Here is an 18,196-nt window from a genome sequence, read left to right on the forward strand (position 1 = left end):
AAAGGCCGGCACGTTTTATAAAAAATAGAACATTCCGAAACTCTCGCATGCTGGCGGCACCATTCCACTCCATAACTTAACCAAGTAGTTGTAGACGAGGAGACATAACTCGCGAAAAAGCGTTAGTAAAAGACGGTGAAATTCCCGAACTTAATCCACATGTCTCGACTCTCATTTGATATTTTGTTTGCGTAATGTGTGCCGCCCTCGGAGAGCATCAAAAAAAAAAAAAAAAACGCTTATCTGCTCGTTTGCCGAGCTATCATGACAACCGCTGGTTCCTGCATTTATTACCCTTTCTGCGACTCGTATACTACCAGAGTATCTGAAAGGCCTACGTCGAGCAATTTTAACCCGAATTATTTTACCCTCTAGGGGATTCATGCTCTATTCCGACTCCGTGCAGGAAGGCTCACTAAAACGCGCCCAGAAAAGAGTTGTGGGCCGGAATCTTTCTTTGCGTTATTTTTCGACAGTTTTCAGGCACTCAGGCAAATATTTAATGTCCCGTCTGGGACCGCAATAAGAGCAGTACATTCGTCAACGATATAAGAATGAAAAGTCAGCAATTATTATATACATATATATAACGGTTATCACAGCGAACGCAATTCACACCGCAGAACGGCAGTTCTGCGGTGTGAATTGAGTTCCCGAAATCCCGAAATACCTCGAAACATCGTCTTCAAACCAGTTAGCGGCGTTGCGGTCGAGCTGCCGTCGCTTCAGCAAAACACTCAAAAAGCGACTGAGGCCAAAAGATCTGGAGGCAGAATTAATATAACGCGCACATTATAATGTTGAAGCTTTTGCATAAATCATTGGATTCGGTTTCAAAAGCGAACGCGAACAGAGAGTCTCCGAGGCCAGGCATGTGGCAAGCAGGAAAAAAAATAATCAGGTCAGAGGGTGCTAGTTAAGCCTCGTTCTGGATAAACGGGCTCCTTTTAAGCGCCAGCGGTCAAGAAGCACCAAGTACAACAATGGGGCTCAATTACGGCGGACGTAAGGCCGTAAAACCGGCCGCCAATCAAGAGCAGAATTCGGGTATTATAAACCCAAATGTTGTCTTAGTCGGCACCTCCACTAGGAAATTCCATCATCGAGGTAATGTTTCCTCACAAGCTCGAGCTGGACATCTCAGTGTACATTAGGCAATGAGTCCGGAATAGAGTCCGAAAAAAAAAAAAAGGACTCATAAAATGGACACGTCTCAGCAAAATAGACGAGCCCACGCTTGAAGCGCGACGACAGCCAGTCCGTGCAAAATCGCGCTGTTCAGCGCTGGTAGCGGATGCTGATCAAGCAACCGGCCTACTTATGAGAGACAGAGACAAACATTTATTATGAGCAGGCGTGAAATATTAAGCCCTAGGTGGGCAGCCTCCTCAGTCCAAAAAGCCGTGGACCCGAGCCATCTCCCGAGTCCGGCTGACCAGTGTCGTGACGCTGGGGCTATGGCGACCCGGCCTTCACTTGGTAGCGTGCAGAGACTCCGGGTTGAAGAAGGACTGAATCTTCGAAGTTGGTAAAATATGTACAAGCAGGTTTACTGGCACTTTGAGAAAACGTATTTACAAGAATATTTACATGAAGAAGAAGGGTACATCAGCAAAATGACAAGCGTTAAGAGTTCATAGCGAGAAGCGACTGGATGAGCCGTTTACCCAGGGCCCAGAGCGACATTTCGTGCTCTGCAGCGTCCTTAAAAACCCCCTATGTCCAGCCCCTCTCTGAAGATGCTGACCAACCAAATCCAGGGCACGCCCCTCAGGTATCGGCATCCAATCGAACACATCACTGCACTGATGGTCTGAAGCACTGACTGGTCCGGCATTCATTCGTTGGGCGTGATCACTTGTTGGCGGGAAAAGCTTGGGAACGGCGAGGAGAGGAGGTACATTTCTATTCTTCAGCAAAGAAACCACAGGCTGGTTCTGGGGTTTTTACTTCTCAGAAACCCGAGTGCACGTGGCGCCGCATAGGGCTCCCAACATGGTCCCTTTTCGACAATTGCAAATCTTTCCTGCATTCCCGGGAAATCACTTAATGGCCGTATGAGTCATGCTCTTCTCTTGTCCTGCACGTCAGCGGACATGTCACTCTGTCGTCTCCTTTGGATAGGAGGCATTCATCACTGGAGGATAGCACTTCTCGACTGGAAGGGTGAACAAAAGAAAGCACTTCCTGCTATTTCCCGCAGGGGGACGTTTCTTTGTGTTTTTCCAGACGTTCTCTTGACAGGGCCAATTTGGCATTTGCAGGTTGTCCACAAAGCAAAACATGCTTACAAAACAGGATTCCTGGAAACAGGCTCACTTAGAGCCAATGGACCATCACCACATATTCACAAAACTTTTCCATGCCCACAGGCGAACAATAGAGCGCGCAAATGCGGATGCTTGGTCGTAACAGCCTCCTCCCCCGCCAGAAGAGACTCGGAGGGCAGCAGCCGCAGCTGCTGCATGAAGAGACGACTTAATGGCCTGCACGTGAACGCTTGAAGCTCGCTGTTGCATGTCGCGTTGTCTTGATTGTTGTAGGCCAAATTGCTTGAGCTATCTGAAACTCAACCACATGTCGAAGCAAGCACTCGGCTCCCGTCTGAAGAGACCAGGTCAAAAGAAAACTGCCATTGTTGTTCGAGAAAAGCCCACTCTCAAGACGTTCAGGACCCACGTATGCCTCGAAAACCAAACGTGCTGCTTTACATAGTCATCTATATTCAAGCGCACGAAAAAAAAAAAAAAAACCTGATTATCAATTTGGATACATGGTGAGGAACATCTCGGACCGCTTAGAAAGAGCGGCTAAGCGCGTCCGCATTCCCATTTAACTTCCCCTTTTTGTATCTTATTTCAAAATTGTACTGCTGTAAAATCAAGCTCCACCTAAGAAGGCGACTGTTCTTCGATGTCGCAGTTTGCAGCCAAGCCAGGGGACAATGGTCCGTCTCTACGGTGAATTTGGCCCCTCCAAGATAGCACTGCAATTTTTGAATGGCCCATACAATGCAAGCGCATTCCTTCTCTGACGCGCAATAAGCCCTCTCTCTAGAACTCAGTTTTCTGCTCAAGTAGAGCACGGGGTGCTCATTACCGTCGTCATCTCTCTGGCAGAGAACAGCACCTAACCCTCGATCACTGGCATCACACTGGACCGTGAATTCTCGGCCATAGTCTGGAGCTCGCAATACCGGACGGCTAATCAGCACAGCCTTCAGGTTTACGAAGGAGGCTTCCTTTTGTTCGTCCCAGACTACATTTGTCGGTTCTGTCTTGCGGAGAGCGTCGGTCAGAGGGCTAGCCAAAGCTGAATAGTTAGGGATGTAGTGATTGTAGTACCCAGTCAGACCCAGGAATGCTCGAATTTCCGTCTTCGTGCTCGGCCGCGGGTAGTCTGCTACCGCAGAAATCTTAATCTCGCTGGGTTTCCTGAAACCTTGACCTACATTGTGACCCAAGTAGTCCACGGTCGCCCTTGCCAGGCAACATTTCTCGGCCTTTACGGTTAGTCCAGCTTGACGCAAAAGGCTCAGTACAGCTCTTAGATGTACCATATGGTCCGCCCATGAGTCGGAAAAAACCGCAATGTCGTCTAAATAAGGCACCGCGAATGTTTCACACCCCTTTAAAACCCTATCCATGAGTCGGGAAAAACAAAATGGAGCATTTTTGAGCCCGAAACTCATCATTGTTGGCTGGTAGCTGCCCGTCGGAGTGACGAAAGCCGCGTATCTGCTGGCGCGTTCAGTGAGCGGTACTTGCCAGTATCCTCGAGTAAGGTCCAGCGTAGTCACATATGCCGCTCTACTGACCTGTTCTACTCTCTCCTCAATATTCGGAATAGGATACACTTGATCCCTGGTGAGAGAATTTAGCTTTCGGTAGTCTACCACAGGCCTAGGGTCTTTACCTGGAGCTTCTACTAAGATCATAGGCGAAGCATAATCGCTTTCCGAGGGTTTTATTACTCCCAATTCCAGCATGCGAGTTACTTCCCTATCCAGAATTTCTCTTTGCCTTGGAGAAAATCGGTAGCACCTTGATCGCACTGGCACGTCTGAAGTCAGCTCAATATCGTGCTCAGTCAAATCAGTTCTGCCTGGCCTGTCCACGAAGCAGGCCTCAAACTCTGTTATTATCTCGCCCAGATCGGACAGCTGGGATTTCTTTAGTTCTCCTCTCTGCTCCGTCTTTTTGAGAAGCTCCTGAGCGTTGCTTCCTTTTCCGCTGAGGCAAATCAAGTTGTCCCCCATCTCCTCGGGAAGGTTTAACGTTAGATTTACCACGGCTTCCCTCTGCACATAAGGCTTCATAAGATTGCAATGATAAATGCGCACTTCTTTACGCCTACCGGGAATTTTCACTGCGTAGTTAGTGTTAGAAAGCTTTGCAACGACTTCAGCCGGTCCTTCCCACTGTACTTCGAGCTTATTCTGCCTTGAACTTCTCAGCAACATCACCTGGTCCCCGATACAAAACGTCCTTTGACGGGCTGACTTATCATAGTACACCTTGGAACGAGCCTGGGCTGACTTCATGCTGGCCTCAACGAGTTCCTTAGTGTTATGTAAGCGATTCAAGAGGTTCAGAATGAATTCTACTACTGTTGGGTCTTCTCCGCGCCCCTCCCAGGCTTCGCGCACCATTCGCAAAGGTGAGCGCAGTGACCTTCCGTACACCAACTCGGCTGGGCTAAATCCAGTGGATTCGTGCGGCACTGACCGCAAAGCGAAAAGCGCTGCAGGCAGGCAGGTATCCCATTCGCGCTTGTTTTCATAGCACAGTCCCCTCAGGACTCGTTTGAGAACAGAGTGCCATCTTTCTACGCTGTTGCTCTGCGGATGATGGATCGAGCTATGCACTACCTTAATGCCGCATCGCTCGAGAAATGAGGTGGTGAGGACACTCGTGAAAACGCTACCCTGATCACTTTGTACCTCGGAAGGGAATCCAACTCGTGCAAACACTGACAGCAGCGAATCCACTACACTCTCGGACGTCACCTCGCGCAGCGGAACAGCCTCTGGAAACTTTGTGGCTGGGCATAACATAGTGAGGATATAACGGTACCCTGACTCGGTCACAGGAAGTGGCCCAACTATATCTATTACTAACCGGTGAAACGGCTCGGTAATGATTGGTACTAACACCATCGGAGCTTTCCACTTATCTTGCGCCTTTCCAACCCGCTGGCACGTGTCGCATGACCGTACAAAATTTTCCGTGTCCTTAAAACATCCAGGCCAATAGTATTCTTGCAACAGCCTCTGCTTTGTTTTCTTTATTCCAAGGTGACATGACCACGAGCTGCCATGGGAAAGTCGCAGTAAGTCTCCGCGGTACTTTTGGGGAACGACTAATTGGTCCCGCTCTACTCCGCGCTTATCCTTGAATAAGCGATACAGCACTCCCTTTCTCATCTCGAAAGAAATATTGTTTGCTGTCTTAGTGGCGCGGTGGCGCTCCCTTATCTCCTGTATATTGGGATCATTGGCTTGCTCTATAGCTAAGTCCTCTCGGGTTCCACTTAAAAGTCTCGTGAGATTACTAGACACTGGCGGCAAGAGGTTACTCTCAAGAACGTCCTCATTCCGCGTCTCATCAAGCTCACTTTCAAGTTGACTTATCTGAGATGCCTCGCTCTCAAAGTTTTCTGACCTGCTATCTTCCGCATTTACCATTGTTTTAACTGCCGTTTCCTCCGCTGTGGATTTTTCTGGAATGAGCAGTGTAGCTAGTTCTCGCGCCTTTGAACGTGTTAAGGCTTGCACAACTCTGTCTCCGAAAAGGATGCCCCTCTTTCGCAGCAGCATGTCCGATTTGTTGGAGAACAAATACGGATAGCACTTAGGAAGCTTTCCTGAAACGGCAGCCTCGGTTGTTAATTCGCCGAAAGGGCCCTCGATGACCACGTTCGCGATCGGCAAGCACACACTCTGTTCCTCAACTACCTGTCGGATCCATGCACACTGTCCTGTATAGTCGGAAGGCGATACATACGCCGGATGGACAACATCCATCGTTGCGGCCGAATCGCGCAGTACCTTGCAAGGCTTCCCGTTGACTACTAGGTCATGCAGGTAGGGTTCTAAAAGCTGCATATTTTCATCGCAGTCCCTGACATACGAGAAAGCAATCTTTTCTTTCCGGCAGTTGACGGCAATGTGACCCTGCTCATTACACCTAAAGCATGTGAGCGGCTTCCTAGCCTCAAGCTTATTCTTTGTGTTCTGCACGTTGGTCACTTCCCCACTTTTCTCACTGCCGTCCTTTCTAGGGAATTTGCCTGAAGAAACCTTCATTTCTTCGTTTCCAACTCTAGCAAAGTGCCTTTCCTGACGGTTTTTCATACTGAACTTGGGATTGCGGGGCCTATCCACTGCTGGGTTGCTGAATTGTCGGCGCGAAGCATACTCCTCAATAAGTTCGGCAGCTTCAGTTGCCGACTTAATTTCGCCTCGGTCCTGTAACCAATTTCTTTCTTTTTCTGGGAGGCAGTTATAAAACTGCTCCAAAAGAATTTGCTCGACTACAGCGTCCCTATCACTGTAGGAATCTGTGCTCTTTAGCCACTCGCCCAAATTAACTCTTAAATTGTACAGGAATTCAGGGTAACTCTCGTCCCTGGACTTAGTAGCTTTCCGAAAACGTTGTCTGAACGCCTCGGCGCTAAGCCTATACTTTCTCAGAAGGCAAGCTTTGACCTTCTCGTAGTTGTCCGCGTCCTCCTTGCTTAGCCGCGCGACAACCTCCGCTGCCTCGCAGGGCAGAACCGTCAATAATCTCTGAGACCAAGTGTCTCGCTGGAAGGACAGTTTTTCGCAGGTTCGCTCAAAGTTAGCCAGATACAGACCGATATCCCCTGATATCACATATGGCTGCATGTACTTTGACATCTTGAAATCTGCCTCCTTGTTGAGAAGAGGCACCGCTAGCTGGGGACAATTGCCCGACCTCTTGCTCAACTCTAGTTCTAATTTCCGGAGCTCAATTTCTTGGTCCAGCTTTTTTGCTTCTCTTTCACGCTTCTTTTCCTCTTTTTCCCACTCACGTTCGCGCTCCCTTTCCTCTTTTTCCCTCTCAAGTTCACGCTCACGCCTCTTTTCCTCTTTTTCCCGCTCTTTCTGCTCTTTTTCCCGCTCTTTCTGCTGTCTGAGCTGTTCCTTTTTTTGACCGATGAGGTTCCATGCTTCACTGAGCTCCTCATCATCGGCTCCCAAATCTGTGATTGCCTTTATAATCAAAGGTTTTCGTGCCAAACCACTTGTATCAATTCCCAATTCCTCACACAATTGCAACAGTTCCGGTTTCTGCAGCTTTTGTAGGTCCATGATCGCTCCGAGTGTCGGCTACTTCCAAAACAACAGTGCAAACTACCAAACCTAAAGGCGTTTCCACACTCTCTTTACCAGTTCTAAAATCTAACCCTGTTCTAGAACCTGGTCCACATCAGAAGAAAAGCCAAGCACTCACCCACACATGCGATCGATGTTCCGAGCTGCCCTCTTGTTGGCCGATTGTTGCTCCTGCTTGTTGCTTGAGATGCCACCTCCGATCACAAGGTGTTGTGGCTTGTAGCTTCAGATCCACCTCCAATCACCAGATGTTGTGGCTTGTAGATTCAGATCCCACCGCTGGTCACCAGTTGTCGTGACGCTGGGGCTATGGCGACCCGGCCTTCACTTGGTAGCGTGCAGAGACTCCGGGTTGAAGAAGGACTGAATCTTCGAAGTTGGTAAAATATGTACAAGCAGGTTTACTGGCACTTTGAGAAAACGTATTTACAAGAATATTTACATGAAGAAGAAGGGTACATCAGCAAAATGACAAGCGTTAAGAGTTCATAGCGAGAAGCGACTGGATGAGCCGTTTACCCAGGGCCCAGAGCGACATTTCGTGCTCTGCAGCGTCCTTAAAAACCCCCTATGTCCAGCCCCTCTCTGAAGATGCTGACCAACCAAATCCAGGGCACGCCCCTCAGGTATCGGCATCCAATCGAACACATCACTGCACTGATGGTCTGAAGCACTGACTGGTCCGGCATTCATTCGTTGGGCGTGATCACTTGTTGGCGGGAAAAGCTTGGGAACGGCGAGGAGAGGAGGTACATTTCTATTCTTCAGCAAAGAAACCACAGGCTGGTTCTGGGGTTTTTACTTCTCAGAAACCCGAGTGCACGTGGCGCCGCATAGGGCTCCCAACATGGTCCCTTTTCGACAATTGCAAATCTTTCCTGCATTCCCGGGAAATCACTTAATGGCCGTATGAGTCATGCTCTTCTCTTGTCCTGCACGTCAGCGGACATGTCACTCTGTCGTCTCCTTTGGATAGGAGGCATTCATCACTGGAGGATAGCACTTCTCGACTGGAAGGGTGAACAAAAGAAAGCACTTCCTGCTATTTCCCGCAGGGGGACGTTTCTTTGTGTTTTTCCAGACGTTCTCTTGACAGGGCCAATTTGGCATTTGCAGGTTGTCCACAAAGCAAAACATGCTTACAAAACAGGATTCCTGGAAACAGGCTCACTTAGAGCCAATGGACCATCACCACATATTCACAAAACTTTTCCATGCCCACAGGCGAACAATAGAGCGCGCAAATGCGGATGCTTGGTCGTAACACCAGACTACGTTTATCATCCAGGCTGGGGCTTGACAGCCGAGTCTCCCACTGCTCTTCGATTACTTATGAGTTATTTTTTTTTTCTTTATTTCTGTACGCGTCTTAAATCAGATTTGGTAGGACAAGGGGCCACCTAGAAGTTTTTGATGGAAGGTTTTTGACACCGGAATGAATCTTCATGGCGTATGCTTGCTCACGCTCGGCACCGCCGGTGCGCGGCATTGCCGTATTACTTGTGACTCGAGAAGCGACAATATACTTCGCTGACAAACCTGCAGCGGCGGCCAACTGCTTCTACGACGATCGGATCGAATTACCGTATAGGTGCTCTGCGGGCATTGTCTATAAAATTCGGCGCTACTCTGTTAACAAGCCTCGCTCAATGAACGTTCTTTTTTTCTTTTTTTTAAAGCCTCGAAACGTTCTCATTAGAGTGCGCTAAAGAAACGATGGTCTCACCTTTTGAAAGTGCGATTGCATGAGGCTGTACAAGAACAACAAAAAATAACAATAATTTCCGGTAATACACTGATTACCTAAACGAGCTTTGCACAAAGTCCAATCAATCATGATTTTAAATCCGTAGCTTTTTCTGTATTATAAATCACTCAATTCCGGGGAGCATTAATTCTCGTTTACAGTATTCATATTCAGTTTTGATGACACGAATAAGCTTGCCTAGATAAGCCAGCAAACAGTACTAGAATCCCAAAGTAAAGAAAGAAGGAAAAAGAAAGACAGGGCTTACCTTCCTCGGGCGCATTTTCTTGTGGTGGCACCTTGGACGTTAGGCCTAAAAGGATCGAGAGACAAGAGGATGTATCAGTTAAAACATTCCGGTTTCTTTTGCAAGATTAAAATGACATACCGCACTGTATCAGGTAGCGAAAATGAAATAATGGGGTCAAGAGTAGGTATGTTTTTGAGATGAGAATAATTTGGCAGGCTTCCACCACGTGTACTTCAGATGCATGACTCAGCCGCCAAACGGGCCCCATTCGTAGACAAGGGAACCTTTAAGCATTTCTCACTAGTCCCCTTACAATTAATTGAATTAATTAATGAAATCAATTTGCATTAATTTAATTGCATTAATGGAAGGTAGCCAGCGGTTTAGTGCGTCGTGCAGTGCCGTCGCATTAACACAACACCATGGACATCACAAACACTTGTAAATCAGAATTCATTGTGACATATCTCACAACATAGGCTGGGCACCGAAAATAACTTTCAGTCACACCTCTAAAATCGTACGCGTCTTGTTACACTTTCCGAAAACGACGAGAAAGCTATATTCCGCTTCAGACTGCCTTAAATGCAATGCTATAGCACTACGCTTCAATGACTAACACGAATATTATATTTTCTATTTCAGACTTTTCCAGCCTGATTACCCACAGATCTTCTTCACACAAGTGCGTTTCTGGCACCAGGTAAGAAAGAATACAGCATTTTTTTTTTTTTCTCCAAAACAAGAGAGGCGCGTAGAAGGTGATCAGAGAATATAATCTTGCGAAAGCGATTATTTCACCTAACAGCAAATCGCAATATTTTTCTTTTTTTTGGTGCAAGATGTACAAAAAGAAAACAAGGAGAGCGTCGAAAATAAAGAATTAAAAAAAAAAAAACTACGTAGTATCCCCTAACGAAGTGTAAATACACTGTTTGCCCACAACTCCCAACTAAATGTTAACGGACTGTGAATGTTAACGGAGTGTGAGGCAAGCGGTAGTATAGGGACACTCTGGACTGACTTAGACCAATGTGTGAATTTTTTTGTTTATTTTTTTTTTTAAAGCATGGGCCGAAATCTCATTACATGAGCGCCTCAAGATTTCACTCTCATTGCGCTGCGGCTAAATGGGTTCTTGAAGTGTACAGCTGCAAGAAAAAAGGCGACAAAGAACTCAACGCCTAATTTACAGTTTAACGCGAGGCAGTAACGGCACAAATAAAAAAAAAAAAAAAAAAAAACGAAGAAGGGGTTACCTGCACGGACCCATAGAAGGCCGAGTTAACGCAATACACGAAATTAACTGCAGTGAACAACTGTAAACCCCAGGCAACAGTAAAACGAATGCATTCGTATCCTTCAATAACGCAAAATGACTAATTTTTTGAACATCATACGCCGTAACCAATTTCGTAGCCAGGAGTTGGCAAAACAAACTACAGTGACCTGAAACCAGAATTCCAATGTGTCTGGCACTTCGTAGAGATTAAAAGCAGCGGAAGGACACAGAGAGGTATACAAAACGACGCTGTGTTAACAACTGATTTTATTTCTAAGAAATTCACACTCATATACACCCTCAGCTAAGAAGCAACGCATGCGCGAACACCTGGCTTAGTTTGTGCAGGAGAATTGGCAATAAGAAGAAAAACTCAGTGCCTATTTAACCACGAGACAAAAGTTTGTTCCCTGTGCAAAGCAAGTTGTGTACTGTATTCCATTATCATGCGCCAAAATGTATGTCGCACGGAAGGGCCGCTGGCTTAAATGTCCGACTCGACTTCGTAAACATGAAAGATCTGTGGTTTTCGATGAGGGAGCGAATTTGCCAAAACACCGCCAGAAGCGTAAATTCAGGCCGCTGCTTAAGGAAAACACCACTCTAGAGCCGGGTAAAAGCCAACGCGAAATCCTGAAAGCATACTCTATTACCAAAAATAATGAGAATAGTGTCAGTGACACGTCTGTGACCTCGTTCGATGAAGAATTTCAGTTCTTAAGCTCCATAGAGCGCACATAGGTAGCGTGCCGTGACGGGTATTTCATTTTCCTCGTGATTATCATTATTCTTTAATTCTTTTTTTTTCTCTCGCAAAGTGCGCATGCGTTGCTTATTAGCTGAAGGGTATATATGAGTCTGAATTTCTTGGAAACAAACTCAGTTGTTAGTCCAGCGTCGTTCTGTGTACATCTGTGTGTCTGCGTCCTTCCGCTCGTTTCAATCTCTTCGAATATGTACCAACTGGCCTGGTTCTGCACTCTGTTGTCTGGTGCTGACAATCATGGCGACCTCACAATCACCTAGTATATTTGAAACCAACGCATGATAAAAAGAGAATATACGACCAGACATGGGGATACAGTGTCTACCCATTGCTCCACATCGCTGAACGCTCCCGAATCAGCGACTGTCTTGCTCACAAAAACGAAGGATTAAGAAACAAAAGCCGAATCACCGTCAACGACACACCCAACGTGGTAAGAGACAGTCCTGAACATAACCTGTCTCGAAAGGAACAGGCAGCTTCGCCATACGGTGTGCAAGCAAAAAACAGAAGAGAAAAATTTTGCCACAAACATAACTGCTCCTCCCCTCCTATTTGTCGGATTGAAAGAGCCCGTTAGGCGCTCGCTACTGGGGTTTCCAGAAGCCCTATCGCTTAAGAAAAACACTCTTTCGAACCAGCGCAGCGGCAACCGGTGCAGAGCGTCGTGGCAAAGCAGCAACGTGCATTAGGCCTTCCAAATAACAAAAAAAAAAAAAACAAGCCGGAGACAGAGAGCGGGAACAACCCTGGAAAACGCAATTTGTTCCGGAAGCATCGTGCCGCGCCTTCGACAGGTGAGCGTGACCCGAATCTCGCCGCCGCGGGCAGCGGTCGTGCACGACGCTGCGGCGGAGACGACCCAGCCGCGGGCGATGTGCGGTTCTGGAAAATCGCACCGCCGATGACACCTCCCGCTGCGCCGACAGCCCGACTTGGGAGCGAAAGGGACGCAAGCGGCCAAACGCGACGCGTCGCCGGTGTTGCGTGCAGTGGAAGCCGAAGCAGCGCCGCTGTAACGGAGGCGCACGCTTCCGTACACGCAGTTCGCGAAACCTGACCTAGCACAAATAAGTCGCGGCAGCTCAGTGGTCAAGACGGTCGGCTAGAGACCCGGAGCACCCGGGTTCGAACCCGACCGCGGCGGCAGCGTTACGATGGAGGCGAAATGCAGAGGCGTCCGTGTGTTGTGCGATGTCAGTGCTCGTTAAAGATCCTCAAGTAGTCGAAATTACTCCGCAGAGCTCCAATACGGCACCTCTTTCGCTCTTCTTTCATTCCCACATTTACCCCCCCCCCCCACCCCCAACCACTTACGGCGCAGTTCAGGTGCCCGCCGAGAACTGTAACAGATAGTGCGCCTTTCTTTTCCGATAAATCAATTTATTTATTTATTTATTTATTTATTTATTTATTTATTTATTTATTTATTTATTTATTTATTTATTTATTTATTTATTTATTTATTTATTTATTTTAAATAAGAGGGGGCTTACGCGAAAACGAAAGGCGCGGCAACTGTTCATTACGGGTGGGCAACTGAAGTAAAATGGGCAGCGGGGAAACGAACAGGGCAGTAACTGTCTCACTTCTCGGTAGGCACCTCAACCGCGCCGCGAGGGAAGCGAGGAAGGTGGGAGTGAAAGAGAAACAGCAGAGGTGTGTGGTGGAGGGTTCGCCGCCGGAACAGGAGCTGAGTCCAGAAAAGAACTCGCGTCTTCGGGCTCAGCAGTCAAGTCCGCTAACCATTAAAACATCGCTCAGACGGACCCTTTAATTACAATAAACTCCGCTTATTTACTCTCATCACATGCAAATGGCAAATGAAAAGGGCTCTTTAGGGTCATGAAAGGAAAATGCCATGGACGGTTTTGGTGTCCTCCACTACGGCGTCTCTCATAGCTTGAATCGCTTTGGGACATTAAACCCTATAAACCAACCAACTAACCAACCAAACCAACCAAACCAACTTTATTAACTGTGCTAAGAGCATAAGCCGTCAATTGCAAACAGGTAGTAGGTCTTCGAGCAGAGACAGGCGCTTGGCTCGACACACTAACGCGTGCCAGTCGGAGCGTATACACAAACGGAGCATTCCTGTTATCGGCCTTCACAGATCGCGCGAACCCCCTGCGCCCTCTGTACGCTGAAAATCTCCGCACCCTCCCCCACCTTCTTAGTTCCAAGGCCAAAGAAAAAGCTTTGCAGTGAAGTATCACACGGTTGGGCGGCGCGCCGCACAGCAACCGCTGATGTCCAAAACACGGAGCCAGAGGAAATATACAAACAGTACTTAGCAGGCACAAACAGGCAGGCAACTTCTACGACCAAAAAACAAAGCTGACGAAGCCACGCTTGGCCAAATATTTTCCGCGCTTGCACGCAAGGCACGCCTGTGTATGCACAGCAGCAAACGTCGACACAGGCGGGGACTATACAATCCTCCGGGCAGGGACGAACATGGCTTCCCTCTTCGCACGCCTTTCGGCCAGCGCACTACGCTGCACACAACGGCCGGGCCACCGCTTCGAGGTAACTGCCGATAGGATTAGCGGGCACGCCGTTTTCCGTTCGCCTAACGCCCTGCGACGTCCCCGCTGGGGAAAGGGGACAAGCGTGGTCGAGAGAGGGAGAGAACAAAGGGATGTGACCGTAATGCGCGCTGATCTGGGGAAAGCTCATAATTCCGCCCGTACAGGGACAGCTCCCCCCCCCCCCCCCTTCCTTCTCGTAGCCTACCCAACCACCCCCTAGGGCATACATATAAATATATCTACGCGTTGTCTGTGTCGTCGTCAACGCAGTGCTATTTTGTCTGTACCGCGTCGCCGCGCGGAAAAACGTGACCTGCTTCGGAAAAGAGGGGGTTACGATTCCGTCGCTCCGGGGAATCTGTACACAGCGAAGGGATCAGAACAGCGGGAGGAGAGGAAAGAGACGACAAGACAGGAATTTTCCTTTTTTTTTTTTTTGTATCCTGTCGGCGCTAAAACGGGGACGTCGTAGCCCGACTTAAGCAAATCAGCGTCGGAACAGCACTTTCTACCGACAGCAGTCGGAGAACAGGCTGCACGTCGCTTTAGTTAAGTGACACGAAGCGGAGAGTCACTCCCCGAACCTGACAAGGTCTGCTACGCCCGACCGACGACAAACAGCTTCTTCGCGCCATGTTGTAAACAACAGGTGATTGACTATATTTTTACAAGATACGCAGCAATTTTACCACGTAAATATAAAGTGACTTACATAGAGGAAGGAAAAAATAGGCAAAGATTTAACCCTGCTAATCCTAAGTAACCAAAGTGAAAGCGGCGGCACGTTTCGCTCGACCCGCCTCTCTACGTCTCTGTGCGGCAGCCTCTAGGCAAGCTACGTCCAATGGATGATTGGATTTGGCCTGTCGTCTTCGCAGCCTCTGACACACAGACAGTTCACGAGGCGTCTCACCTGGGTCACTTATGACGACTGCTGCCGTTAAACTGTCGAGAGCAGTTGCGATCCTTTGCCACCGGCTAAAAGGCAGCGGGGTCTATCTAGACAGAGCGAGCGCCACGGCTCCTGTATAGCTGTAGTTGAGTTACGTCATGGCTATCATGTGATCAGGCTACAGATCAAGCAGAGGCGAGCACGCGGTTATCTCGGTACGGCGGCGGCTGAGTGACGTCCTAGCTGCCGTGTGGTTCCTCCTCGGTTCAAGGACAAATACGCGCACACGGCCTAGAAGCTACGGAGGTGAGTACAGTAAAAGCTTTCGCATTTAAAGCGAAAGCGCGTGCAGTCTCGCGCACGCTGTCTCAAGTTCCACCTCGGAGAGTTTACCTCGGCTAACCTTGGCCCTTCCGGGACGAGGTTCTTGGGTGACGAAGAAGCTCCTGCATGCACGGGGGTGCGCGAAGGAGTTAACGCTTCTCCTCACTCACAATCAGCGATGCAGCCATACGCTCGGCCTTCTCAAGCAATCGACCACTCAGGTCGCCAGGATGATCACGCGTGTGTCGCAGAAGCGGAGCGGTATGCGAGAGGGGGATACCCTGCGCCTGGTTCAGAGCCTGGTACTCAGTCGCGTAGGCTACGCCCTCCCGTATTTCAACCTCAACAAAGGAGAAGTGGAAAGTGCATATATCATCATCCGCAAAGCTTACAAGACAGCCCTGCACCTACCAATGAACACCTCTAACGCAAAACTGCTAGCTCTTGGCGTTCACAACACTTTCGAAGAGATCAAAGAAGCCCAACTGGTCACGCAGATAGCCAGGCTCCAGCAGACTCCTACGGGGCGCTCGCTTCTTAGGCGACTGGGGCTAGGTGCAACTGCGGAAATCGAGAATCGTACTGCGAGCATACCGGACGCAATTCGCCAGACGCTAAAGGTTAGCTCCCTTCCCCGGAACATGGACCCCAACTTGCATGTGGCCCGTAGAGCAGCCCGGGCGAAGCATGTACAACTAAATTTAGCTACAAGATCCACCACGGTATACACGGACGCGGCTCCGTATACAGGAAGCTCACATAATAGCGCAGTGGCGGTAGCTATTGATTCCAACCTAAAGGAACTAGCTAGCGCCTCAGTCAGGGAATGCACGGTAACCGAAGGGGAGGAGCTGGCCGTTGCTCTTGCGGTGGTAGCCGGGTATCGATGCAACACGTCCCTTACCATTGTTACAGATTCTAGAGAAGCGTGCCGTAACTACATGAACGGCCGCATAGGTCGCGCCGCCCTCAGGCTCCTCCATAGCACGACCCCATCAAAAGTCATACACAACATCTACTGGGTGCCACGACACACCGACATAGCGGGGAACGAACGCGCCGATCAGGTAGCTCGAGGGTACACGAGCCGAGCTTCCTCCCAATCGGACGATCTACCCGAGCGAGTCGGCCCTACGTACTCCGACATTCTTAACTACTATAAGGGGGTACGGATCCGCTATCCGCCGCCTCATCGGGATCTAAAACAACAAGAGGCCGTGTACTGGCGAAGACTGCAGACAGGAACATTCCCTAACCTGCATACCCTGAGCAAAATTTACCCGTCACAATATCGAGACACCTGCCCATGGTGTCGTAGCAAACCTTCGCTATACCACATCACGTGGCAATGTAAAAATAACGACAGCTTTCGTAAAGACCCGAGTGCGGAACAGTGGGAGAGCCGGCTCTCCAGCGGCGATTTGGATTGCCAACTAGGTTTAATCCAGCACGCCCAGCGAGCAGCGAAGCTCAGCGGAGCCCTGGAATAGGGGCACCGACCCTGTGAGAAGACGGAAGATGGAACTCTTCCGCTACTAGCACAAGACCCTCCTAGAGAAACTAACGTATTTCCTATCCTATCCTATCCTATCCTATTCTCCTCACTCATGAACACCCCTTTAGGATTGACGAAGACGTCATTACGTAAAACGCCCTTTCTTCCGAAATCGAACTATTGCCACGATTATCAAAGGGGGAAAAAATCCAGCGATACAAAATAAATATCGTGACGAAACCCAGCAGCGTCTACCTGCGTGCGAACCATAGGCGCCAAAGATGACAGCGCCGATATCCTCAGCTTCATTTGTAACGGTGAAGAGTGACACGCACGTGGAAAGTTCAGCGAAGAAAAATAAATTAAAACTTCAAAAAGAGTAATACACAGTGCCGAGAAGTGACAGCACCCCAACTCTCGACAGGCAATAAGGGAACGGCCAAAGCATCGCAGATCACAGACCGCTCGAGTTAATTAAAAGGAAAAAAAAAAAAGATGTCGAAAGTATCGGCTGCCAGTCACCTGTCTCGCTTCCTCGACCGAATAACGCAGTAAGGCTGCAGCCCTACGTCAAGTCAGCGCTCGCACCCCCCTGCAGCGAAGACAGGCTTCCCTTAATTACGCCGGGGACCAGCAAGTACCGTTGGGAGGTAATAACAAAAGCAAGGCAGAGACTGCTGCAACAAATTAATAAGAGGGGGAAAGGGGAAGAAAAGGGGCGCTGCGTGAGAAGCAGTAACTGTGGCGGTTCTCTCGTTAGAGTTTGAATGGAGAATGAAGCGCTGGTTAGCCGGTACCAATATGAAGGACGGGTAAAGGAAGTTTCCCGTTAGGCAGATATATAGACGAGAGAAGCGACACACGTAAAAATGAGCTAATCCAAGGAGAGAGTATTGAAATTTGAGCAACGAAGGGAATACGCGGTTATATACATCAGCAGCCTATGCCGGAGCTTGATGTCGAGAAGCCCGCCTGGATGAAAGTAGACACGGCTAGCATGGCCGTCCGCGCAAATGTTCTGCACGAGTGGTGAGTTTATGTGGCAGTTCTGGAGAGGGATTGACGTATTAGGGGCCCTTAGACGGGGACTCCATCGGTTGTCGCTGCTGCCCGCATGACTTGTTCCTGGACCCCAAAGGTTTGAGCTGGAGGGAGCCGCCTACCACCCATCACCTTGCTCGATTACTTCCATTTCCGAATTTACTTCGCTGGCCCGCTCCATATCGCACACGCCCTCCATCTCCCGATGCACAAGTGGCAATCTTTACAAGGAGATGATTGGTTCTCTGTATACAGTGAACATGCTTTCGCTTACTACTGATATTGTGGCATGTCAGTTCACAGCCCCGCAATATCTACATGTTTCTGTCCTCTTGATAGGCATGAGTTTTTTTAATGGCCTTGGTTCCGAACTTCCGTCGTTCATCGTCATATGCTAAGCACATACGTTTCTCGGGAAAGGGTTGCCTTGAGTTTGGCTCTCCGTGCTTCCAAGAAGTCGAACCTGTCCTTGGCGACGCGCAAAAATGGGATGCACAAGTCTTCG

The 18,196-nt window shown here is 48.8% G+C and overlaps 1 protein-coding gene across 1 annotated transcript in view; it reads right to left on the reverse strand.

Moving 5' to 3' along the window:
- Positions 1 to 18,196, reverse strand: part of timeout (circadian regulator timeout) — a 336,321-nt gene that overhangs the window by 247,835 nt on the left and 70,290 nt on the right. The window contains exon 15 of the mRNA XM_084606801.1: positions 9,376 to 9,420. Coding sequence (XP_084462927.1) covers positions 9,376 to 9,420 — 45 coding nt within the window. The remainder of the gene's footprint in view (positions 1 to 9,375; positions 9,421 to 18,196) is intronic.

The sequence above is a fragment of the Amblyomma maculatum genome, chromosome 6, assembly GCF_055883805.1.
Source record: "Amblyomma maculatum isolate TAMU_Amacu chromosome 6, ASM5588380v1, whole genome shotgun sequence".
Lineage (NCBI taxonomy): Eukaryota > Metazoa > Arthropoda > Arachnida > Ixodida > Ixodidae > Amblyomma > Amblyomma maculatum.